This window comes from Dunckerocampus dactyliophorus, chromosome 9, assembly GCF_027744805.1.
Source record: "Dunckerocampus dactyliophorus isolate RoL2022-P2 chromosome 9, RoL_Ddac_1.1, whole genome shotgun sequence".
Classification (NCBI taxonomy): Eukaryota; Metazoa; Chordata; class Actinopteri; order Syngnathiformes; family Syngnathidae; genus Dunckerocampus; species Dunckerocampus dactyliophorus.
Window position 1 is genome coordinate 664,079 of NC_072827.1, and position 26,646 is coordinate 690,724.

The window sequence follows — 26,646 nt, forward strand, 5'->3', positions numbered from 1 at the left end:
ATGGCACAGGTGCGGTTTGCTTTAAAGGGCCACATGACTCCACCGACAACAACGACTGTCTTGTCATACGTCATCAACACGCCAATAAGGGGTTGACAAGAACTCACGAGCAAACACTGCGCCTCAACTCAAGCTTTCACCTGAACCTGACACAACTCCAAGGGACAGCCTACTGTTTTGTAGCAGTGAAGCTACGAAATAACAGCAAGACCAACCTTGTGAGTACAGCCCACCCACACCTCTTGTAGCACCGTTCCAAGCTCACTCAGATTCATCTGTGTTTTATTTTCAGATTAATATCAATTTCTGGTATTTTGAGAAGCAGCAGGCTGTACGTTTTTTCATGCCAGAAACACTAAACCAGGTGATCATCACTGCTGTTTCCTTGTGCAAATTTAACTAAATTGTCCTCAATGTGTGATAGGACTCCTAAATTGTTGTGCATGTGAGTGGGAACGTGAGGGATAGGCTCCACCCTAACGTGTCATTGATACACCGCGTCTTTCCTGTGTAGGGCAAGAGTGTCACTGTACTGGTTGATGGCCAAGAAGTGGGCCACTGGAATCTCACAGGACAGAAGTATGTCCACAAGGACCTGAGCAGCTGCAGACATTCAGGTGAGCTGTTTAATGGATTAAAATGGATTCCCATTAGTTGATATCACAATAGCAACTAATCTTCCTGGGGTCCATCACACAAAGCACACAAAGCACACAAACATACAGTATATACAGAACACACATACAAAAGACACCCAAAACCAAAAATAATATACAGTGGGGCAAAAAAGTATTTAGTCAGCCACCAATTGCGCACGTTCTCCCACTTAAAAGATGATTGAGGTCTGCAATTTTCATCATAGTTATACCTCAACTATGAGAGACAAAATGGGAAAAAAAAATCCAGAAAATCACATTGTCTGATTTTTAAAAAAATTATTTGCAAATGATGGTGGAAAATAAGTATTTGGCAAATAAGAAAAGTTAATGTCAATACTTTGTTGACATTATGTCACGGAAATAATGTATTTAATGTACATACGTACGTATGACGTATGTCTCCGTTTTGGCATGTCCACCACAATCCTGAGTTGCTTCTACAGATGCACTATCGAAAGTGTCCTTACCGCCTCCATCACTGTTTGGTACGGTAACTGTACAACACGTGATAGGAAGGCACTCCAGCGGGTGATCAAGACCTCACAGAACATTGTTGGGGCAGCCCTCCCCTCACTGCAAGACATTTATAAAACTAGAGTCCTACGAAGAACACACAACCTCATCAAGGACAGCACACATCCACAACACTCATTATTCACACTCCTACCGTCAGGCAGACGCTACAGGAGTTTGAAGTCCAGGACCACAAGGCTGGCAAACAGCTTTTACCCACAGGCCATCAGGCTCCTCAACGAAGCACTCGCACACGCCGCACGCACACACTCATAGCACTTTATTTATTTATTTATTTATTTATTTATTGATTTGTTTGTATTATTTGCTTGTATTAATGTCTCTTCTGTTGTTGTTGCTTAATTTATTGGTATATATGTTTATGTGTTTATGTTTCTTATGTTCTTATTCTTTCATTTGTTTTATTTCTTTTCTTGGGAGAATGAACAGAATAAGATTTTCATTGCATGGTATAACTGCTGTTTTACTATGCACATGACAATAAAACTCTCTTGTATCTTGTATCTTGTATCTTGTATCTTGTTATCTTCCCTTTGTTGGCAATGACAGAGGTCAAACGTTTTCACTAAGTCTTCACAAGGTTTTCACACACTGTTGCTGGTATTTTGGTCCATTCCTCCATGCGGATCTCCTCTAGAGCAGCGATGTGTTGCGGCTGTCGCTGGGCAACACGGACTTTCAACTCCCTCCAAAGATTGTCTATGGGGTTGAGATGTGGAGACTGGCTAGGCCACTCCAGGACCTTCAAATGGTTACGAAGCCACTCCTTGGTTGCCCGGGCGGTGTGTTGGGGATCATTATCATGCTGAAAGACCAGCCACGTTTCATCTTCAATGCCCTTGCTGATGGAATGAGGTTTTCACTCAAAATCACACGATACATGGCCCCATTCATTCTTTCCTTCACCCGGATCAGTCGTCCTGGTCCCTCTGCAGAAAAACAGTCCCAAAGTATGATGTTTCCTCCCCCATGCTTCACAGTAGGTATGGTGTTCTTAGGATTCACTCAGCATTGTTTTTCCCCCAAACACAACAAGTTGAGTTTCTACCAAAAAGTTCTATTTTGGTTTCATCTGACCATATCACATTCTCCCAATCCTCTTCTGGATCATCCAAATACTCTCTAGCAAACTTCAGACGAGTCTGGACATGTGCTGGCTTAAGCAGGGGGACACGTCTGCACTGCAGGATTTCAGTCCCTGGCAGCGTAGTGTGTTACAGATGGTAGCCTTTTTACTTTGGTCCCAGCTCCCTGTAGGTCATTCACTAGATCCCACCGTGTGGTTCTGGGATTTTTGCTCACCGTTCTCGTGATCATTTCTACCCCACGGGGTGAGATCTGAGCCCCAGATTGAGGGAGATTATCCGTGGTCTTGTATGTCTTCCATTTTCTAATAATTGCACAGTTGATTTCTTCACACCAAGCTGCTTACCTATTGCAGATTCAGTCTTCCCAGCCTGGTGCTGGTCTACACTTTTGTTTCTGGTGTCCTTTGACAGCTCTTTGATTTTGGCCATACTGGAGTTTAGAGTCTGACTGTTTCAGGTTGTGGACAGGTCTCTTTTATACTGATAATGAGTTCAAATATGTGCCATTAATACACGTAACGAGTGGAGGACAGAGGAGCCTCTTAAAAAAGAAGTTACAGGTCTGTGAGAGCCAGAAATCGTGCTTGTGTGTAGGTGACCAAATACTTATTTTCCACCATCATTTGCAAATAAATTCTTTAAAAATCAGACAATGTGATTTTCTGGATTTTTTTTTCTCATTTTGTCTCTCATAGTTGAGGTACACCTACGATGAAAATTGGAGACCTCACTCATCTTTTAAGTTGGAGAACGTGCGCAATTGGTGGCTGACTAAATACTCTTTTGCCCCACTGTACATGAAAAACAATACCAATAAAACAGTACAGCACATCAAATCGCAACATCTTACATGAAAACAGCTTACAGTGGTGTGAAAAAGTGTTTGCTCCCTTCCTGATTTCTTTTTTTTCTTCTTTTTTTGCATGTTTGTCACACTGTTGTAACTGCTAATGTTTTCCTTGATCTACCTGTTCCATGTATGTTACTTACTACACCAGTCGTTTCTTTCTTCTTCAGGAAATTCCAAATGGTTGTACTAGTTATGACTAACGTTTGTGCAATGGTCCTGATTGATTTTCCATCTTCTCTCAGATTCACTATTGCTTGTTTTTCCACTCTGGTTTTCATGTCGTTTTCACCTCTAAATGCAGTCTACACAGGCAAAACCTATGCTACCCAATCTGAAACTGAGCGTAGACATTCAGTGCTATTTAATGATTGAATAAGTAATGCAAGAGGACACGCCTGGGCAATAAAACACACCTGACAGTCACATGTTCCAATACTGGTGCTCAGAAAAGGGGTGGGTTAAAACAAAAAGTGCTGTCTTCTCAGGTGTGGCATCCGATCCAGACGTAAATACCTGGGAATAAAAGCAGAAAAGTTGCTCTCGGGTCTTGTATTTGTCTTTTGAGGTCAAACCCAAATCAGTCTACAACAGAAATAAAGAAATTAACTTCACTGTGCCAATACTTCTGGAAGCCACTGTAGAACCAACTAGAAGTTAGTTGTTTCTTCATGGACAAATACCACAAACTTCATTGAAATGAAAGGTACAGGCTTCGTTATTAGGATACCGTCAAAAGCTGATGTTACTGAAAACAATAATCTTCTGGCTCCATTTTACCTGGTCATGTTCAGTCAATCATTGCTCCTTGCCCGCAAAACTAGACTTCAATGCAGAGGAAATCATTTTATTTATGTCTTTCAATATTTGGAAAACACTTGAATGTGCCCAAAAATAAAACACAAGTCATTCTTATCTCTCTGTGTCACTGCCAAAATGAATGATGATCAATTAATCATTTGTCTTTTGCAGGTGTCTTATATTAACCTGGCACCGTGGCTTGTGACGTCCAAGGCACCTACATAAACTGCAGCGAAAGAGCAGTCCTTGAAGCCATTCCTCAACAAAATGACCTGTAAATATCAGACTTCTTTTCGACTGTAGTTCACTTTTAATATTCTGAGAGACAAACAGTCATAATTAAATGGTCATTGTTTCTCGTTAGGTGTGTGAATGGTGCAATATGCACTGTGACCGCTTCCACCATCGTTGATCACCATGGGAACACGACGTTAGTAGAGGATCGATGTGCCTACAGTTTGCTGTCAGAGTCAGGGGTCCAGGTGGTGGGTGTCGTTCAGGAACGCCGTCGTAAAGATGTGATGTTTTTGGACCGCGTCATCATCCATCATCCAGACGTTGACATCCACCTGGGACAAGGTGGGAGGGTTGAGGTGAGCTCCAGCGTTTTAGTTGATGTGCTCTAAAAAGGCTGTTTATCACACTTACTGACATAGTGGTCACCTGCTGAATGGAACAGGAAAGAGGAAATGCAGCTGCTTGAGGACAAACAAAGTCTCCAAACTCAAGACAGGAAGTGAATGGTGTGTTGATCACATGATCATTGTTTGCTCCATTTGTCTCTTTGTTATAATGCAGGCCAACAACGCACAGCTGAAGCTCAGCAATTCACCTGAGGCGCATCACGGTGTGGACTTCATGAAGGATGAAACTGGAGTGACCGCCAACATGACTCACTCCAACTACTCCACCTTGGTCTTCTTTGATGGATACACAGTTCACATCCACACCACACATTCATGGATGCTCAAAGGTTTTGCCGACTCTTGATGATAAACCAACAGCTGTCACATGCACACTGACAATCTCTCCTCTGACTATCCGTGATCAGTCGATAAGGGGCTGCAGGGTTTATGCGGAAACTTCAGCCAGTCTTCGATTGACACAAAAGACTTGGAGTTCAGTTCTTCTAGGTAAGAACATGTCTTTACAGAGAACAGACCTGGGAAACACTCTAGAACAACTGCTATTTGTCTCCCGCTAGTTGTGAGGTACAGTTCAATGACACTGTTGACAGCAGCATCAACTGCCCCACAGTCAATGAACGGTGAGCAGAGACACAACTGAAACCCTCGTCTTGAGGGGGTGTTCCTCCAGTCGTCACTCTAGCTTGATCCTTCCATCTAACACAACAGCTGTGAACTTCTGAGAGGATGGCACTTCAGTGACTGCCAGGCTGACATCAATCCAGAGCCATACATCATCTCCTGCAACAGCACTCTGTGCCAATACCCCGATGTGGATGGTCTTAGGTGCCAGTTTCTAGAGGCCTACACTAAAGCCTGCAGCCTGAAGAACCACACTGTGGCCGACTGGAGAACAATGGCGAACTGCTGTAAGACCATCTGTCGATCAACTTAATGCAAGTACTCCAAATGAAGTCACCCTTGAGTAGTCACTACTATGGCCTGACTATGAAAGTACACTACATATGGAGATGAAATATGAGGTAGAACTTGTTAGAACTTCATCAATAAATGACTGACATTAACAAATCGTTCCACTGGCCACTCAGGCCTTCTGTAATGACACCCTCTGTGTGGATCATGAGTTCTGTGCTGAGGGCCTCAGTGGTGACATCAGATGCTTCTGTAGAGACATTTTTGTTTCTGACTACAGATCCAACAACTCTTTGGGTAAGAACAGCTAGTCAGCATGATCACATAATGACCACCCTGTGGAACCAAAACAAGTCCTGCCCTAAATGTATTGGTTTCCAGTCTTATGACATATTGTGACATATTGAATAAAGTTCCATGTTTCATTTCCTTGGTTTGTTCAGGCCAACCGGTGGTCTGCAGTCCAAATTCTGCTTCAATGACTCTGCTTGGTTGTCTCCTGGAGGAAATAGATGTTGACTATTCTGACTTACACCTCAATGAGGACTCCTGCAGAGGTGACAGAGACATGAACCACATGGTGACCTTCCGTTTCAACCAGAGCAACGTCTGTGGGGTGGAGGTCATGGTGTGTATCCCTGCTCTTGTAGCTGACCTTCAGTCATATCACATCTTCACACTCGTTGGTGATGCTACAAGATGATGCTCAGGATGAAGCCACCTTCTTAGTTTCCTGTAATGTTGCTGATTTACAAGGCAGTTAGTGTCCTCACAAAGAAACACAGTTTGAATCTCTGTGACCTGGCAGGCCAACAACAGCCACGTGGTTTATAAGAACAACTTCACCATAGAAGGGGGCACCACTGATGTTATTGATAGGTTCAACCAGTTTGACACTTTGGACTTCTCCTGCTTCAGCGGTCAACCTGACATTCAGAGCATGGCCTTCAAGATCAGAGCCAAGTGAGTCCTTCAACAGCCTTGAGGCCATGACAAGACATTCCGGAGTCTGTGATAGGATTTGATTGTCATCCTTATGTTCTTGTATGCGTGTCCTCTGCAGCTCTGTGGTCCAGCAGATGATATCTGGATCTTGGAATTACAGTGTCAAAATGACAGCCTACACTGATGCTGACCACAGACATGCTGTCACGTCAGATACTGAAATCCAGATGAACCAGACCGTCTTTGTGGAGCTGAAGGTGTACGACCTGCTTGACAACCTGGTCAACTTGGTGACTGACTCCTGCTGGGCAACCAGCAGATCATCTCCCACTGAGGCTCTGAGATACAATATGATCACTGATGGGTGAGACAGGATGGCCCAAACTACTCCTGAAAGTGAAGCGTCTGTGTAGGCTCTCAGTCGTACAGGAGTTGTCCATCGACAACTTGTTGAAAGACATGACTTTACTTTCAGGAGGAAAAGGCTTCTTGAGACGTCATTATTGGAAATTTGCCTTAACACTACATATTTTCAGTTTAGAGGGAAATTTTACAGACAAATTCATGGTTGTGCTATGGGCTCATCAGTCTCACCCCTAGTGGCGAATCTGTACATGGAAGAGATGGAGAAACAGGCTCTCACATCCTTCTCAGGGACAAAACCATTATTATTCACACTCCTACCGTCAGGCAGACGCTACAGGAGTTTGAAGTCCAGGACCACAAGGCTGGCAAACAGCTTTTACCCACAGGCCATCAGGCTCCTCAACGAAGCACTCGCACACGCCGCACGCAACACACGCACACACTCATAGCACTTTATTTATTTATTTGTATTAATGTCTCTTCTGTTGTTGTTGCTTAATTTATTGGTATATATGTTTATGTGTTTATGTTTCTTATGTTCTTATTCTTTCATTTGTTTTCTTTCTTTTCTTGGGAGAATGAACAGAATAAGATTTTCATTGCATGGTATTACTGCTGTTTTACTATGCACATGACAATAAAACTCTTGAATCTTGAATCTTGAATCTTGAAAACCAAGGCACTGGTTTAGATACGTGGATGACACCTTTGTCATAATCAAAAAACAGGAAATTCAGTCTTTCACAGATCACATCAATGCGGTGGACACCAATATCAAATTTACTCGTGAGGACGCTAAAGAGAAGCAACTAGCCTTCTTAGACTGCAAGGTAATTATAGGAGAGGACAGACAGCTACTTCCAGAGGTCTTTAGAAAGGCCACACACACTGACCAATACCTGCTTTTTGAATCAAACCATCCACTACAACATAAACTAAGGGTTATTAGGACCCTCCAACATAGAGCGGAACAAATACCAACTAGTGCTGAGGGAAGGAAAAAGGAGACACAACATGTCCAGAGAACACTCTCAACCTGTGGGTACCCACGGTGGGCTTTTAACAAATGTCAAAAGAAGAGAGTAGGGAAAGAAACCCAAAAGCCCACAGAAGCAAAAAGGAGAGGAGTGGTAGTCCCTTATGTAGCGAGGGTCTCCGAAAAACTCCAGAGGATCTTATGGCAACACAAAATTCTTACCTATTTCAAACCAGTAAATACCCTGAGACAAAAATTTGTGCATCCCTAGAGACAAGGCTCCAAACCAAAAACAGAGCAATGTGGTCTATTCCATCCACTGTAAAGATGAGGAATGCAAAGAGCACTACATTGGGGAAACTAAGCAAATGCTCCAAAAAAGGCTGTATCAACACCACAGGGACAAGATCTGCTCATCTGTTGATGGACTAGATCAGGAGTTTGCACTAGATACACCAACATGCTTCGAGTTGTCAGAACCTCTCTTATCTCCCAACAATCACCATTAATAGGAGTTCACATTCTTGTGACTCTGCACACGATAAAGGAAAATGAATGAATAAACAAGTCTTATGTGTCTCTGGTATCTCTATTCAAGGTGTCTTTACATCAACACATTCTCAACTGCAGCAAAAGTCATGAGTTGCTCTTCTGTTTGTGAGCAGATGTTCAATGATGATCATCTGGTGAAGGTGCAAGTCAATGGAGAGGGAACATCCAGCTACTTCTCCTTCAATATGTTCCACTTCTCTGGTCGAGGTCATGGGATTTACCTGCACTGCAAACTCCATCTGTGTGCCAAGCAGAATGTCACCTGCGGCCCGGTACAACAAAATTCCGCACCAATTCTCATTGGTTGAAAATGTATTAATCAGCATGTAACATTTATCAAGCAAAGGCTAAAATAGCAACCTTTGTTTTGTGAACATCATGTTGGCTTTGTCTTGAACTTTGTCTCAGAGTTGTGGTGGCCCTGCTAAGAGAAGAACACACAGGTCCTCCAGATCTGAATATGTTCATGACAGCCACACCCTCATCAGCATGTCCTGGACCAATTAGGTAAGACACGCCTTTGCCGCTGACATGTGACCAACGAGGTCTGATTGCGTAATAGTTCTGCTTGTTTTCTCAGGTTGTTTGCATGGTGACTTGGACCGACTTACACGGTGTGCCAGATGTTGCTTGATGAAGAAGCTTCATGTTTGAATCTGTGTAGTTTTGACTGGAACTTGTCAGACCAGGGTAGAGTTCTTAAAGGTTTTTCCCTCAGATGAACATCAGCTGGATCACACTCCTCAGCCTCTCCTAGAAAGTTTATTCCAGACTGCTGGTGAGAAAAGTGTGACTATTAGCCGAACCTCTTTGTCAAGTTTGGTAGAAATCCCCCAGCCACACGGCACTTTTCAGACAAATGATACAGTAAATGTAATTGTATGTTAAGGAATTAGCAAGTTAATCGCATGCAAGTGTGTCAGGTTAGGTGTGATTGTCCGCTGGGCTCCTCCTCTCTTTGAAAGTACCTGTAAATGTATAAAAACAAATGTAACAACGTAAATGTCATTGCTTTCAAATGCTTGGTGATTTACAAAATGTTGGGACACATATAGTTTTAATGCTTAAAAATGGGGAAAAATGAAAATGACACTGCAAAAACTAAGACTGAATCCCAATTCTTCCCCTTACCCCTCATCTTAATCCTTACCCCTAGGGTTTGCACATTCACGAGAATCAAGTGGTGTCTCAATTCTCCTTAAAGCGAGGGGTTAGGTGTAAGTGCTAAGGATTACATACCCCTTGATAACGAGTGTGACCACACTTGAAACTAAGGGGTAGGCGGAGCTACAAAACCCGCTGGAAAGACGGAAGCGTAGAGGCCGAAAGAAACACAAAAATGTAAGTAATTACGCATGATTATTGAGTTTCACAGTAACGTCACTCATGGTTTATTCTAAATTCAATCATTTGCTACTCCATGTAAATATTCGCCATGTTTTGACTTGTTGGTTTTCGCGAGGTATACCTGTAACTAGCCGGCTAACACCGATATCTGACACTACAATCTACGGCATTTAATAAATGATTAGACAATGGTTAAATAGCGACCACATTAGCCTGTTCATTGTAAGTTGTATTTTAAAATAAATTGCTCGCTAGTGAGGGGAATCTACACTACTGAACTGGCCGAGAGAGTGCCAATGTTTATGACTGACTAACGTGCCCCCTTTCTAGGCCACGACGGATGGATATCCGCCGCTGTATATAACTTGCTTCATGCGTGCTTGAAAGAAGTAACCAACATAACTAACATGCCAGCATGAAGAGATGGAAGCTGCTTGGAGGCCGAGTGGTTAGTATGTTAACACCACAATCAGGCAGTTAGGTTCAAATCCTCATCAAATCCTCATCGGAATTCAAGAGTCTTATTGTCATCCATCCATTTTCTATACCGCTTCTCCTCATTAGGGTCGCGGGGGCATGCTGGAGCCTATCCCAGCTGACTTCGGGCAACAGGCGGGGTACACCCTGGACTGGTCGCCAGCCAATCGCAGGGCACATATAGACAAACAATCATTCACACTCACATTCATACCTATGGACAACTTAGAGTCACCAATTAAACTCACATGCATGTTTTTGGAATGTGGGAGGAAGCCGGAGTACCCGGAGAAAACCCACGCACGGGGAGAACATGCAAATCTCCACACTGAAATGCCCAGGGGAGAATCGAACCCAGGTCTTCCCGATCTCCAAGCTGTTACTGTGTTAGCCAACCTGCTAACCACTAGACCACCGTGCGGCACTCTTATTGTCATATGCATAGTAAAACAGCAGTTATACTATGCAATGAAATTCTTATTCTGTTCATTCTCCCAAGAAAAGACAGAAAACACAAGAAAGAATAAGAACATCAGAAACATAAATACCAATAAATTAAGTAACAACAAAAGAAGAGACATTAATACAAATAAATAATACAAATAAATAAGTAAATAAATAAATAATAAAGTGCTATGAGTGTGTGCGTGTGTTGCGTGCGGCGTGTGTGAGTGCTTCGTTGAGAAGCCTGATGGCATGTGGGTAAAAGCTGTTTGCCAGCCTTGTGGTCCTGGACTTCAAACTCCTGTAGCGTCTGCCTGACGGTAGGAGTGTGAATAATGAGTGTTGTGGATGTGTGCTGTCCTTGATGAGGTTGTGTGTTCTGCGTAGGACTCTGTCTTGCAGTGAGGGGAGGGCTGCCCCAACAATGTTCTGTGAGGTCTTGATCACCCGCTGGAGTGCCTTCCTATCACGTGTTGTACAGTTACCGTACCAAACAGTGATGGAGGCGCTAAGGACACTTTCCATAGTGCATCTGTAGAAGCAACTAAGGATTTTGGTGGACATGCCAAATTTCGTCAGTCTTCTCAGGAAGTACAGTCTCCTTTGGGACTTCTTCAGAATTTGTTGGGTGTTGTGAGACCAGGTGAGGTCCTCGCTGATGTGTGCCAAGGAACTTGAAGGTTTTCACCCTCCACCTCAGTCTCATCAATAAACAGGGGTCTATGCGGATCCTTTTCCCTTGTTCTTGGGTCGATGATCATCTCTTTAGTCTTATCTGTATTTAGAAGGAGATTGTTATCATGACACCAAGCTATGAGGTCCGCCACCTCTCTTCTGTATGATGTTTCAACACCACCAGTGATCAGTCCAATGACTGTAGTGTCATCCGCAAATTTAATGATGCTGGTGTTGTTCTGGGAGGCCACGCAATCGTAGTTGAAGAGCGTGTAGAGGAGCGGACTCAGCACACACCACTGTGGGGTCCCAGTGCTCACAATTCTTGAGCTGGATGTGTGATTGTGGACACTGACTGACTGGGGCCTGCCTGTTAGAAAGTTAAACACCCAGTTACAGAGGGAGGGTGACAGGCCAAGTGTGAGGAGCTTATTTGTGAGTTTGTGGGGGCTGACTGTATTAAAAGCAGAGCTATAGTCTATAAATAGCATTCTGACGTATGTGTCCTGGCCCTGTAGGTGAGAAAGGGCTGTGTGGATGGCAGTGTTGACTACATCATCCGTGACCGGTTCTGGCGGTATGCAAACTGTAGAGGGTCCGCAGTGGTCCGGATGCTATTTTTGATGTGGGTCATGACTATTCTTTCAAAGCACTTCATTACAATAGGAGTGAGTGCTATAGGGCGATAGTCATTCAAGCAGGTCACGTTGCTCTTCTTGGGTACGGGCACTATGGTAGTGGACTTAAAGCAGGTCGGTACAGATGCTTGTGCAAGCGACAGGTTAAATATGTCAGCAAGCACATCAGCTAGCTCTGATGAGCAAACCCGAAGTGCACGTCCTGAGATGTTGTCTGGGCCTGCTGCTTTTCGTGGGTTTGTTTTGTTTAGAACCCTGCGCACATCAGCTGATGTCACCATGAGAGGTGAGTCCTGTGTGCTCCCCAAGTCCAGCCACCCTCTCTGCTCATCAGGAGTTTGGGTGTCAAAGCGGGCATAGAACTCATTCAGCTCATCTGGAAGTGTGGTTTGGCTGGATGTGGCTACGCTACTCCGCTGTCGATAGTCTGTGATGTGCTGGAGCCCCGCCCACATGTGCCGAGGGTCTGAGGTGGAACACATCTGTGCGGAACTCGCCCGCTCCCTGTTTTGTACTTGCTTCTTTCCATATGCATGATAGGTTAATTGGACACTCTAGAAATGTAGGAAATTACAATAAAACTCCTACATCTCCAATATGTATAAGTATTTTGCTTAAATTTACTCTCAAAAAAGCACATTTTATCTCAATTTAAGAGTCTTATAAGAGCATTTGGCTTACTTCTTACCTTGTAATAAGAACATTTTACTTAAATCTAGCTATGTGATTAAGAACAACTTGCTTATTTTAGGGCTCATATTCTTAAAAGTCACAAGAAAAATATTCTAGTTATACGAATTCTAGCCAGTCAAATTTTACTTACCTCATTGGCAGAACTTCTTGCTTGATATAAGAAAAGTTGTCTCATTTTAAGATAATTTGGGCTTCTTTCAAGTATGGCTGTTTTTGCAGTGTAGCAATAGTTAACAGATGGAAAGACCCCACCTGAATGACAGATTAGGGGAAAGAGTCAACTTTTGACCCAGCAACAGTACACCATTTGAACAAGGGATTTGAGGTCCAAGAACTTCCATAATAGTGCTTTGTGCCACCAAATGGTGTTGCTCAATCGGACTGGTAGAAACCACCTCCTCACAACAGCTGCTCAACTTCGAGACAGAGAGACGCCAAGGTCACGAGGGCTCCCACGACCCAGGACAGTGGCACCGACGGTCTGCAGCTGATCTTCCTCAACATCACCAACAGACAATTTTGCCCGTTCCTACCAGAATCGCGGTGCTGCCAAACATTTGGTATCTGCTAACCAGTAGATTCCAGTAGATCAAAATAAAATTTGATATTACAATAGAACATTGTCTGTGTGCCTGCAATTATACAAATAGGAATCATACCAATATTGTCTCCTACTACTAAATGAGCGCCATGCTTGCAGTGGTATGTGGTTTGCTTCATTTTCGTCAGAATGTCCTTGGAGTACAGCCTTTGTTGACAATGTAACCCAGATCACAAGCATCAACCAGTCGCTGGCACATGACTTCAATCAGTATTGTGATTCGCTGTTGCTGCGGCCAGGTGCAGGCAATCAGTGGCTCCTGTTGTAGCCTGCGGCAGACTCAAGCGGCATAAGAGAGAATAAGAGAGAGAATAAGAGAGAAAGCAGGAAAAAATGGGAAAATCAATCAAAAGTCAAAATATGAAGAGAAGAGTTGTAATCTAGCAAGGAAAAAAGCCATAATTTCATAGTAGGAGGAAAAATGTCATTTTAGTAGCATGAAGTTGAAATATTAAAGAAAAAAGGTTTTATTGTCAAAAACAATGAACAATGAAAGTTGTCATTTTTGGAAACTTAGTTTGGGGGAAAATGTATAACATGGGAATAATATTAAATAATAAGAGAAAAAATTTACAAGAAGAAAATTGAATTGTTTGAAAAAAAAATCAACAGCAGAAATGTTACTGAGTAAAGTCAAAATATTAAGCGAAAAAAAAATGTTTTCTAATGAGAAAAATTTTTATGAGAATAAACTTGTAACATGAGGAAAAATATCATTTTAGTAACAACGTTCAAATAAAGAAGAAATACATTGTTTTAAAAGATAAAAATATTACGGGAATAAAGTTATAATTGCAAGAACATTTACAAGAGGAAAGCCGAAATGAAATAGTTGGAAAATTTAAAAAAACACTGGAAATGGAAAAAACAGCTATAATTTTACGGGAATAAAAAACATGCATTTTAGGCTAATTGGAAACTCTATCCCCTCCGTGAATCACCACCTTACCGTGGTGGAGGGGTTTGTGTGCCCGAGTGATCCTAGGAGCTATGTTGTCTGGGGCTATATGCCCCTGGTAGGGTCTCCCAAGGCAAACAGGTCCTGGGTGACGGGCCAGACCAAGGGTGATTCAGAAGACCCGTATGAATAAACACACGAGGAGAGACCGCACCTCGCCCGGAAGTGGGATACCGGGGCCTCAACCTGGAGCCAGGCCTGGGGGAGGGGCTCGCAGGCGAGCGTCTGGTGGTCGGGCTTTCACCCGTGGGACCCGGCCGGGCTCAGCCCAAAGAAGCCACACGGGATCTCCCCCCCGTAGACCCACCACCTGTGGGGCAAGCATAAGGGTCCGGTGCATTGCGTTTTGGGTGGCGGTCGAGGGCGGGCACCTAGGCGACCTAGTCTTCGGCGGCCAAATCTGGTTCTTGGGACATGGAACGTCACTTCTCTGGCGGGGAAGGAGCCCGAACTTGTGAGAGAGGTTGAGACATTCCGACTAGATATAGTCGGACTCACCTCGACCCACAGTTTGGGTTCTGGATCCAAACTCCTCGAGAGGGGCTGGACCTTGTTCTACTCTGGAGTTGCTGCAGGGGAGAGGCGGCGAGCTGGTGTGGGCTTATTAATAGCCCCCTGGCTCGGTGCCTCTGTGTTGGAGTCATCCCCGGTAAACGAGAGGGTCATTTCCCTACGCCTTCGGGTTGGGGAAAGGGTCCTGACTGTCGTTTGTGCGTACGCGCCAAACGGCAGTTCAGAGTACCCAGCCTTCCTGGAGTCCATCAGAGGGGTGCTGGAGAGCACCCCAACTGGTGACTCTGTCGTTTTGCTGGGAGACTTCAACGCCCATGTGGGCAATGACAGTGTGACCTCGAGGGGCGTGATTGGGAGGAACGGCCTCCCCGATCTGAATCCGTGCGGTGTGATGTTGTTGGACTTCTGTGCAAACCACAGTTTGTCCATCACAAACACCATGTTCCAGCATAAGGATGTCCATAAGTGCACATGGCACCAGGACACCCTAGGCTGCAGGTCTATGATCGACTTTGTAGTCGTATCATCAGACCTGTGTCCGCATGTTTTGGACACACGGGTAAAGAGAGGGGCTGAGCTGTCAACTGATCACCACCTGGTGATGAGTTGGATTAGATGGCGGGGGAGGATGTCGGACAGACCCGGGAGACCCAAAGGTGTAGTGAGGGTGTGCTGGGAACGTTTGGCAGAGTCTCCTGTTCGTCGAGTCTTCAGCTCTCACCTCCGGCAGAGCTTCTCCTGCATCCCGGGGGAGGACGAGGATATCGAGTCCGAATGTGCTCTATTCCGTGCCTCCATTGCTGAGGCAGCCGATCGGAGCTGCGGCCGCAAGTTGGTCGGTGCCAGTCGTGGCGGCAAGCCCCGAACCCGATGGTGGACACCAGAGGTCAGGGCTGCCGTCAAGCTGAAGAAGGAGTCCTATCGAGCATGGATAGCTTGTGGGACTCCTGAAGCAGCTGACGGGTACCGGCAGGCCAAGCGGCACGCGGCTTCGGCGGTGGTCGCGGCAAAAACTCAGGTGTGGGAGGAGTTCGGTGAGGCCATGGAACACGACTTTCGGTCGGCCTCGAAGAGGTTCTAGCAAACCGTCCGGCGCCTCAGAAAGGGGAAGCGGTGCCCGGTCCACACTGTTTACAGTGGGGACGGGAGCCTGCTGACCTCGACCGAGGATATAGTTGGGCGGTGGAAGGAATACTTTGAGGCCCTTCTCAATCCCACTGACATACCTTCCATAGAGGAAGCAGAGACTGAGGATATGAACGTGGATAGTTCCATCACCGTGGCTGAGGTATCTGGGGTAGTCAAAATGCTCCCCAGTGGCAAAACTCCGGGGGTGGACGAGTTTCGCCCTGAATTCCTCAAGGTTCTGGATGTTGTGGGACTGTCTTGGCTGACACGTCTCTTCAACATTGCGTGAAAGTCGGGAACAGTACCTCTGGATTGGCAGACTGGGGTGGTGGTCCCCCTTTTCAAGAAGGGTGACCGGAGGGTGTGTTCCAACTATAGGGGGATCACACTCCTCAGCCTCCCTGGGAAAGTCTATTCCAGGGTGCTGGAGAGAAGGGTACGACCGTTAATCGAACCTCGGCTACAGCAGGTGCAATGTGGTTTTCGTCCTGGTCGCGGAACACTGGACCAGCTCTACACCCTTGCAAGGGTCCTGGAGGGTACTTGGGAGTTTGCCCAACCGGTCTACATGTGCTTTGTGGACCTGGAAAAGGCATTCGACCGTGTCCCTCGCGGTGTCCTGTGGGGGGTGCTCCGGGAGTATGGGATTGGTGGCGCGCTACTACGTGCCATTCAGTCCTTGTACATCCGGAGCAGGAGCCTGGTTTGCATTGCCAGTAGTAAGTCAAGCCTGTTTCCGGTGAACCTCCGCCAAGGCTGCCCTTTGTCACCGATTCTGTTCATAATTTTCATGGACAGAATTTCTAGGCGCAGCCAAGGTGTCAAGGGAGTCCAGTTCGGGGGCATTAGGATCTCATCTCTGCTATTCGCAGACGATGTAGTCCTGATGGCCTCATCGGGCTCTGACCTGCAGCGTTTACTGGGACGGTTTGCATCTGAGTGTGAAGCTTCTGGGATGAGACTCAGCACCTCCAAATCCGAGGCCATGGTTCTCAGTCGGAAAAGGGTGGATTGCTCCCTCCGGGTTGGGAATGAGGTCCTGCCCCAGGTGGAGGAGTTCAAGTATCTTGGGGTCTTGTTCACGAGTGAGGGAAGGTTGGAGCGTGAGGTCGATAGGCGGATCGGCGCAGCGTCTGCAGTAATGTGGTCGCTGTACCGGACCGTCGTGGTGAAGAGAGAGCTGAGCCGGAAGGCAAAGCTCTCAATTTACTGTTCAATCTATGTTCCCACCCTCACCTATGGTCATGAGCTTTGGGTCATGACCGAAAGAACAAGATCGCGGATACAAGCGGCTGAAATGATTTTTCTTCGTAGGGTAGCGGGACTCACCCTAAGAGACAGGGTGAGGAGCTCAGTTATCCGGGAGGAGCTTAGAGTAGAGCCGCTGCTCCTTCACATCGAGAGGAGTCAGCTGAGGTGGCTCGGGCATCTAGTCCGGATGCCTCCCGGACGCCTCCCTGGTGAGGTGTTTCGGGCATGCCCAGCCGGGAGAAGGCCCCGGGGAAGACCTAGGACACGCTGGAGGGATTATGTCTCACAGCTGGCCTGGGAACACCTTGGTGTCCTCCCGGTGGAGCTGGAGGAGGTGGTCGGGCTTCCCTACTGAGACTGCTGCCCCCGCGACCCGGACCCGGATAAGCGGAGGAAAATGGAATGGAATGGAATGGAATGGAAACTCTATATCTCATTGTCCATAGGTGTGAATGGTTGTTTGTCTACACGTGCCCTGTGATTGGTGACCAGTCCTGGGTGTAGCCCGCCTCTCACATGTGACCTTGAATAGGATCAGTGGTAGACCATGGATGAATGAGAAGAGCTTTAGAGTTGCCAGACTATAAATCAGTCAACTGTCTTGGACGATGACAAACTAAAGTACATTGCATATAGTAGTAGATGCATGCTACTTAAGATAGCCCAATTGTATCATATTGCTCAGCAAAGTCATAGTATTTCTCAGTGGTTCAGGAATTTTCTTTCTTATATTTTGTAAACATCAACTGATTGTATTGTTTCTTAAAAAATACTGATATGCTCAAGTTTTTTAGTGTTGTGCAAGAGTATAGGTGTTTTAAGTTTAATTTTTCCCTAAGGTCATATTTATCTTCACCTGATCAGAAAAGTAAATAGTGTTTTTGGGTAACAGATTATTTTTTGCTTTATGTATAATTTTAGCTCTTTGAAGGTTTACCAGGCCAACAAATTTTAATATTTGTGATTTTAGGAATAAAGGCTTTGTATGTTCTCTGTAAGCAGCATTATGGATGATCCTAACTGATGTTTTTTGTTGTACAATTAGTGAAGTCTGCTTTTATAGTTGATACCCATGTCTCTGCACAATAAGTTAGATATGGTAAGACAAGAGAATGGCGTGATTTTTGGAAAAGTACGCATTTTGCTTTATTCAATATTGAGATTTCTTGCCACTTTATACTGTATATTTTTAATGTGGGATTTCCAACTCATTTTGTCATCCATTATAACACCTAAAAATGTATTTCCATTCACTCTGTCAATGTCCACGCTATCAATTTGTATTTGTGTGTAAGTATCCTTTTCTGCTATCACCAAATAGCATTATTTTAGTTTGCCTCAGGTTTAGGGATAATCTGTTTTTATCAAACCAGCATTTTAGTACGGTTATTTGATCTGTGATTTTTTTTAGTAGCTCTTGTGTGCCCTCTCCAGAACAGAATGCAGTCATGTCATATGCAAATAATACTAGCTTTAGGTCTTTAGCGGCTTTACAGATATCATTTATGTATAAGCTGAACAGTTTTGGGTCCAGTACTGAACCCTGGGGTACGCCACATGATATATTTAAGCTTGCAGATGTATATTCTCCGATAACATATTGCTTCCTGTTTGCTAAGCAGCTTTTTAAATCCATAAATAGTGCAGCTGTACACTCTCTACGGTCAATAGCGTTGGTCATTTTCTCAGTTATTTCAATGAGTGCCATGGAAGTTGAAATGTTAGCTCTGTGTCCCGTATTGGCTGTCCGTGATTAATTCATTCTTATTTATCATTTTTTCTAGCCTGTTGTTGAATAGCTTTTTGATGATTTTAGAAAATTGTGGCAATAAAGAAACTGGTGGGTAATTAGTGAATTGATGTTTAGCTCCAGTTTTGAAAATTGGTACTACTTTAGCCATTTTCATTTTATTTGGAAACGTAGCAATCTGAAATGATAAGTTACTAATGTGTTTTTTGTCACACCAGTGAGGAACGTGGAGTTTGGATTCCTGTCTATACTTCCATCTCCTCCTTGTGTTGACAAGTAATTTGGGAACGTTTCTTACGGAACATTTCAACCACCTCGTTCATATGATCATTTTTGTCATTTGCATGTATAAAATATGGAGGGTAATCTGCTTTCTTGGTTCCATTCCTGATAATACTGTTTAAGATGCCCCATGTTGCTGTAATGTTATTTTCATTGTTGTCTAATACGTTACTAATTCTCCCTTACATAGTCTTAAAATATATGATAACTTGTTTTTGTACGTCTTATACTTACAGTATTTTCTGCTTCTTTAGTTTTTAGAATTATAAATCTCCTATATAATGTGTTTTTTCTTCTTACAAGCATTGGAGACACTTTGTCATCCACAGTTGAATTCTCGTCTTTTGTTTGTTAGACGATTCTCTCAAAGGACAGTGCACATCATAGAGCTTCATATAAATATCTACAAAGTGCTCGTATGCTTCATTTACATCTTTTTTTACAATAGACACATTCCCAATGTTGTTCTTCCAGATCTTACTTAAAAACGTGTTCATGTCTTTGAATTGTCTTTTTTGTTTTCCACCGTTCTCCTCCTGTATGTTTCATTGTAAATTGAAAACACTGGAAGATGATCACTGATGTCAGTTATTACGAGGCCACTAGTTGTGTTGTTATCAAAACCATTAGTGAAAATGTTATCAATTAGCGTGGCACAATGATCTGTTATTCTGCTTGGTCTGGTTATTTCAGAATATATACTGTATTTTCACGACCATGAGGCATTTTGTCCAAAATGGGCGGGGCTCCTTATAATGCAGCGCGCCTCATGTGTGTTCTGAGTTCCAAAATCTGTAAGTGTTGCTGTGTGACTTTTATGAGCGCTCCGCTCGACTGACTGGGAGTGTCTCCTGCCGACACTCTGCTTGTATAGAGGAAAGGAAAGGTGGACGTGACTGAGGAGGCTAAAGGCACGCCCCAGTAGTTATATAAGTATATTTTATGAAACTGCGCCATCTATCCAGACAAAAACATCCAGCCCAACTACATCACCAACATGGACGACGTGCCGCTCACTTTCCACATCCCGGTGAACCACACTGTAGAGAAGGGGACCAGCACGGTAGATACACACAACGTTGCACGAGAAGTCGGTTTTTACTGTTGTACTTGGTTGCCATGGTAATGGACAGAAACTGCTACCTGTGGTGATTTTTAAGACGAAGATGCTGCCTAAAGAAAAGTTTCCAGTCGGACGAATCAAAGGGGCTGGAAGGACGAGGAGAAAATGGCTGAGTGGCTGAGTGGCTGAGTGACGTGTATGGAAAGAGATCGCATGTTTTTTTCCCACACGTCAGCACAGCCGCTGTGAAAAACCAAATGCAGCAAATGAACTCGGAGCTTGACATCATTCTGGGAGGCTTGACGAAGGAACACCAACCGCTGGACATCGGTGTTAAGCACGGCGTTTAAAGTGAAGTTGCGAGCGGCGTGGGAGCGATGGATGACAGCTAGCGAACACAGCTTCAAAAACGGCAGCACTATTACACCCTGTCTGTACAAAATAACCTTAAAGAGGCGTATGATAGTCAAGTTGTTTTAACTACAACAAAACATGCTGGGAAATGCATCATCTGCCCATTCCACAGCTGCAATTACGTATGGGTTACACAGCTGATGGATTGTGATGATTTTGTGTTGATTTAAAATACTGTAGCTTTTGCCTGGACATTGAGAGAATGACGAAGAGGTGGTCGAACAACAATCGCTTTATTGAAACCAACAACTACGCCAAAACACCCATAGTTGGATATCCACGGACTATCAGAAAGTAGACATTTACTGTAGATCAGAAATGAATGGACACGAAAAAATGCACAAAAAATGTCCATCCACAGAAGGGAAGTTTAAAAAAATGCACGTCCACATGAAAACATATTCATCAGCTATCATGCGCATTTGATCCCAACCTGAAAACGTAACCACAGGGAGGCATTATATTAGTATGTTCCAATCCTGGCACTGCGTGTGCTGGACGCCGAGATAAAAGGTGTGCAGGGTGCTTACTTTTCAAGTCGTCAGTGCTAATGGGACATTTTCTCAAAATCTGACCATATTAACTACTATATTTTCAACCTGGATTATTGGGGCATGTTCTGTCATGTTCACAACTTCAAATGAGCATCTCTGTGTGTGTGTGTGTGTGTGTGTGTGTGTGTGTGTGCACTGATGATGCATATGAGTGTGCTTTATTCACCAGTTATGTTGTTTAAAAGGACAAGAAGGTTTGAAGCTTTTCCATATTTCAATATGCAGAAATATACACGTGTTGAAAATTTCAGGATACACAATAAGAAAGATGCAAAGTTGCGAGGTGGGGTAGGGGATAGTGACCAGTTCGGCTCACAACCTAAAGTAGGCTTGGTGTGGTGTCTTGTGTGCTGCAATACTGCCCTCTCCTGTGTTTCTGTTGCAGTACACGCTCTACACCATCATGATGAGCAGACAAGCAACACCTGGGACTAATGGGCAACGGCATTACTTAAGAAGCAAGCACACCTTCCGCCATTGCCGATCGTTGCCCTTCGCTTCCCGACTCAGGCTCCTGTTGCTCAGCAGTTACCCTCTGTCTGCTAGTCTTTCTGCCTGCCTGTATTCCTTATTACCTGCCCGGCCACTCCGGCAGCGTTAGCGATTTTCTGTGCTTTCCTGCTTTGAGTATTCAGCAGTGTTTTTGTTTATTGCCCTACCCTTTTGGTAGCTCTTTCTGTTTCTACCCTTTTTCCCGTGTAGTATCCGGGTCTCCTTTTGTTGCTACTTCCTTAGTTGTCTTTTTGCATATTTGTTGTGCTTTTGCTTGTGTTATAGTTTTACCCTTGTTGATTTGGAAATTAAACACCTGTCGAAATCACACGTCGCCTCCCACATCTTGGGATCCAACCCGCGGACCGCTCCGTTCCTCACACTTGGAGTTTTGGCCCCCTGTGCAATTGAGTTTGACACCCCTGAGATAGAGGATAGAGGGACTGAAACTAGAGAGGGATTAGTCTGGTGATGATCAAGACTCTTCTGCCTTGTATGTAGTAAACAAACTGCTCGTATTGTTTGTGAATGTGCTCATCTCTGTACGTTGTTTGAGTTCCTTAGTCAATCCATTCCATCATTTCATTCCACATACAGAAATGCTGTGGGTTTGTTCTTGAATATAAATGTTTTAAGTTTAATTTTCCCCCTAAGATCATACAGTATTTCTCCCCTCTGATAGAGAAATACCGTATGACGTTTTGGGGTAAGAAATTATTATTAACTTTATGCATTGTTTTAGCGGTTTGCATTGCAGGGATGCAGAACAAAGCGAAAGCTTTCCAAGTCATAATGGCTGTATATAATGAGATCCAATATTGATGTAACATTACTTTAAACAAGACTACTGCAACTGGTAACAGTTCCTGCGACAGACGCATGTTCTGGCGAGTAACGTATGCTGTACCTGAAGATGATGTGAACTGATAAATAGATTAAGTGAAGATAAGAGTATCATGGAAGATTCCCCCACCTTTTGGACTTCATTATCAACTCCACACCAACAACACAACTTAAAACTCAAAAATTGTTCAGGGTATGGATAGTTTGGGGCTAAACTGGGGATGATATTGGCTTAAAAATGAGATATTGTTTCATACTGGTATAATTTTTTCTGCCAAAAATGACATAGTATACACAGCTGCAAGCTTGCTAGCTCAGTGTGTCCACGATCTGGAATTATATACAAGTTTCCCCTTTGGATTTTATGCAATTTGCAATGAAAGCACCGGTTATACTAGGGGTGAGTGAATAGTTTAACTTTTCACTTGGATCTTTAACACTTGTACTCATGCTTTATGTTCAGGTGCATTCATACCATTTGCATAGATTGTATTAGTCCAGAGTTTCATACGATATATATATATATATATATCTACATATACACACGTATATATTCAACATGACCGGCTGCTAATAGAAAAATATATTTGGCATGTAATGAAACATATATGAGATAAGATGTATGAGAGACACTTTTCTTTTCTATCTTCAGAGCTTCCGCTGTAATTGTAAAATGCTCATACAGACACGTCATACATTTGCTGTTGATATGCCAAAACTCTCATGACGCTGTTTATTGAGCAAAGAGAGGTATAGAATCCACTTTGTGTCAAAAAGGTATTTACATGTCTTGATTGATTTATGGCCCCCTGTCATAAAAGTTTATGCTATGGCAATAAAACAATAAAAGTTTATGCTATGGCAATAAAACAATAAAACAATAAAACATCAAAGCGTTTTCACACCTATGTGTTAGGGATCAAGGTATCAGGAAGCAATAAAAGTATATGGCATACCAATAAAACAATAAAAGTTTATGGCATACCAATAAACCAATAAACCAATAAAACAATAAAACATCAAAGTGTTTTCACACCTATGTGTGCCCCCCCCCCCAGCCTTATCTGGGTGTGTCTCAGCATGTTTGACTGGGGCCCCAATACCGCCCCCTCCGGCCTGTCTGTGTGTCTCAAACATGTAGTTTTCCCATTGAAACTGCTAAAACAGTCAAAACATTGCATCCTTAGCTCACATGTCCCCATTCAAACCATATAAACAGGCCAATTGCAAAGACAGTCAAGACACTGCAAACTCTTTTTTACCATAGTCCCACTGAAACAATACAAATAATACTGCTAAAACAGTCAAAACATTGCATCCTTAGCTCACACGTCCCCATTCAAACCATTTAAATCAGCCAATTGCAAAGACAGTCAAAACACTGCAAACTCTTTTTTTTCACCATAGTCCCATTGAAACAATAGAAATAATACTACTAAAACAGTCAAAACATTACAACCTTAGATACCAGTCTTTCTACTATAGCTATTTTGTTAAAAATTATATTTTAATGTCATGATTACCTGTCAGCCGTCCATCCACCAGCCTTGTTTCTTCAATAGCAAAGTACAAATGACACATCTAGGCCACTCCCTCCTGCATCTAGACCACTCCCCCCAACCAGCTGATACAATTACTGTTGAAAAATCACAGCTATCAGCTTGACCCCTTGGCGTTAAAACAGACTTTATACATGAAAGCAAATAAAGGTGATATACCACAGAGTCAGGAAGCTGTAAAAAAAAAACAAAAAAACAAACAAACAAAAAAGAAAAAAAAATGGAAACCTTGGGACAACTGTCTTATCACCCCCATGACAAAGTCAGAAAACTTGGCAATTGTGGATCGTTACAATAGTCTAGCCTGACACACCGGGGGTCCGCAGACTGTTTGATCCCCATGTCTTTACCCTGTGTATGTGGGTGTGTGTGTGGCTGCGTGGGTGTGTGTGTGTGTTTTACTCTGACCAGGGACAATGTAGCATGTATGGACATGCCCTATTTTCTAAAAAAATAAAAAAAAAAGAAAAGAAGTCTAACGTCAACAAAACATCAGAGGGTGGGGGGCGTGTGGGATCGGACACGGTAAATAAAACACAACTCCGGTGTTCGCACACCACACAAGATACAGCCCGTCGTAAAGCTGCGATTGAAAATTTGGATCATGGACAAATCAACACCTAAAGGAATAATCAGTGAAACACCGGTCTCTATTTACCATAGGGACTGTGATGACATCACAAAACCGCCACACAAAACAGTCATGTAGTTACAGCGAGTGCAAAAGCCTCCAAAAGGACCTCTGGAGGAGCGATGGTCTCTAGAAAGCTATGGACATGCTGGGTGTTTTGGCTACAGATTTAACTACGGCTTGGGTGAGCTATGTTTTTTTCAGATGAACAATGATGACATCACCCCTCTCCCGGACCTGGCCACACTGAACTCCAATGACTGGGGTGTGCTCTGTTCCATTATCCCACTAATTATACAAAAATCTAACAATTCTGGAGAAAGACAATGGGATTTGAATGCTGTATGGATGTCCCGGACCTCTGCAAATGGCTGGTGGTTTTTTAGGGTCAGGGTGCGGGGGAGGGAACAAAACACGGGTCAAGAGGAGACTGATGCAGACTTCATTTTAGAGGCTTACAATTCAGATTGTGGAATTTTCTTTCAAATTTTCAAACTACCTTTGAAGGCCTGGATTGAAATAATTTCACCTCAGACAGAGCGTCTGTCAAGTCTATATCACAGGGCCCGTCTGTGGGATAATTTGGTTGTCAAGACTTTGTCTTTTCATGAAGGGTGAGTGGGTTTAACACCTCTGGCTGCACTCTTGTATAAATGGCTGGACCCCGCTCTGAACTACCTCACCACTAGCAGCCAAGCAACCAGACTCCAAAACCTGCCACAGAGATGTCTGATTTTGGGAGATTCGATGAGCCAATTTTCATTACCTCAAGCCCAGAGGTATCTGATTTTGAGGACGAGGACGTGGGGGGCCAGTCCTGAGACAGCTCCAATTTCACCATCTGATTTTGAGGATTGTGCCTCACCTGAATCACCAGCTAGCCTTCCAGCATCGACCCACAACACCACGCCACAGCAAGCCAAGGAAGAGGAGCCTCAGGATTTTGCTTTGTCACTCTCACCATCCTGGTTTGAGGATTGGGCCTCACCTGAATCACCAGCTAGCCTCCCAGTATCGACCCACAACACCATGCCGCTGCAGGGTAAGGTGGAGAAGTCTCAAGATTGGGACTCACCACTCTCACCATCCTGGTCTGAGGACTGGGCCTCACCTGAATCACCAGCTAGCCTACAAGCTTCAGCCTTTGGGGGAGAAGAGGTGGGGGAAGTCCCATGTTTTGACACGCCCCCAATTTTCCGCTTTCCTGAGGCAGACGTCTTATTCGTCTGTAAAGCAGCAGTCCGTCACATCTTCATTGAGGTGCTGCAGGTGTATGTGAAGAAGGCATGTTACGGCTGCCGAGACAACCACCTCGATGAGCTTCAACACATGTGTCTTTACATCAGCGATGATTTTTGGATCACAGAACACTTTTACCCATTGCTAGGCAGGCTCAACACACCAAGATTTCTTCCAGCGATTTACCACGCGCTTGCATTATTTGGTGCAGAGGCTGATGTCGCCACAGTGAGAACTCTAACAGAGGTCTTCTTAGCTGAGCTTCAGCTGGAGAGAGACATCACAACCATCGGCCTCTTTGGGCGAGAGGCCTACAATATCCTGCAGACTGTGTACGGGTTTTATCAAGCCTAGATGGGGGGGTTACTTCACAACTCTCCACAGGCAGTTTGAACGCCGCTACATAGCACAGCAGTGGATGGACATTTTGGACAAAACGATCAGATCCACAGCGAGCGGAGATGCCGCCGTTGACAGATTGGAAAAAATCATGCAAAAAGCCCGTTCTCTTGCTGTATCAGAGTTACCATGGAATTTGTTGGTCTTAAAACTGGTTCACATGTCTGAAGCTAGTTTGTCTGACACAATGAAAAATATACTAAAACATTGGACGAATGAATTTAATGTGGGTCGTTTGATTACAGTCTATGCCTTGTTTGTGGATGCTGTAAGATATTGTTTACAAAACAACCGCCAGGTAAACATATATTTCGAATTAATGTCACTGCTTGCCTTTCTTGATGTAAATGTTGATCAGTCAGTTTTAT

General features: G+C 44.0%; 1 protein-coding gene across 1 annotated transcript; it reads left to right on the plus strand.

The window, feature by feature from the left end:
• LOC129187243 (uncharacterized) lies at nt 1-26,233 on the plus strand. The gene is made up of 16 exons (XM_054786211.1): nt 1-9; nt 90-218; nt 293-364; nt 515-617; nt 4,398-4,522; nt 4,728-4,902; nt 4,981-5,062; nt 5,134-5,196; nt 5,285-5,484; nt 5,657-5,785; nt 5,932-6,116; nt 6,297-6,451; nt 6,552-6,723; nt 8,441-8,599; nt 24,845-24,905; nt 25,518-26,233. Exons 1-16 carry the CDS (start codon nt 1-3, stop codon nt 26,231-26,233), a joined length of 2,535 nt encoding a protein of 844 aa, XP_054642186.1.
• Nucleotides 26,234-26,646: the final 413 nt, after the last annotated feature.

What these genes read in the sequence shown, in the direction of transcription:
- LOC129187243 (XM_054786211.1), top strand. An exon ending in CAGATCCAACAACTCTTTGG is followed by an intron (nt 5,786 to 5,931) that starts GTAAGAACAGCT and finishes TGGTTTGTTCAG; the next exon opens with GCCAACCGGTGGTCTGCAGT. An exon ending in TTGACAACCTGGTCAACTTG is followed by an intron (nt 6,724 to 8,440) that starts GTGACTGACTCC and finishes GTTTGTGAGCAG; the next exon opens with ATGTTCAATGATGATCATCT.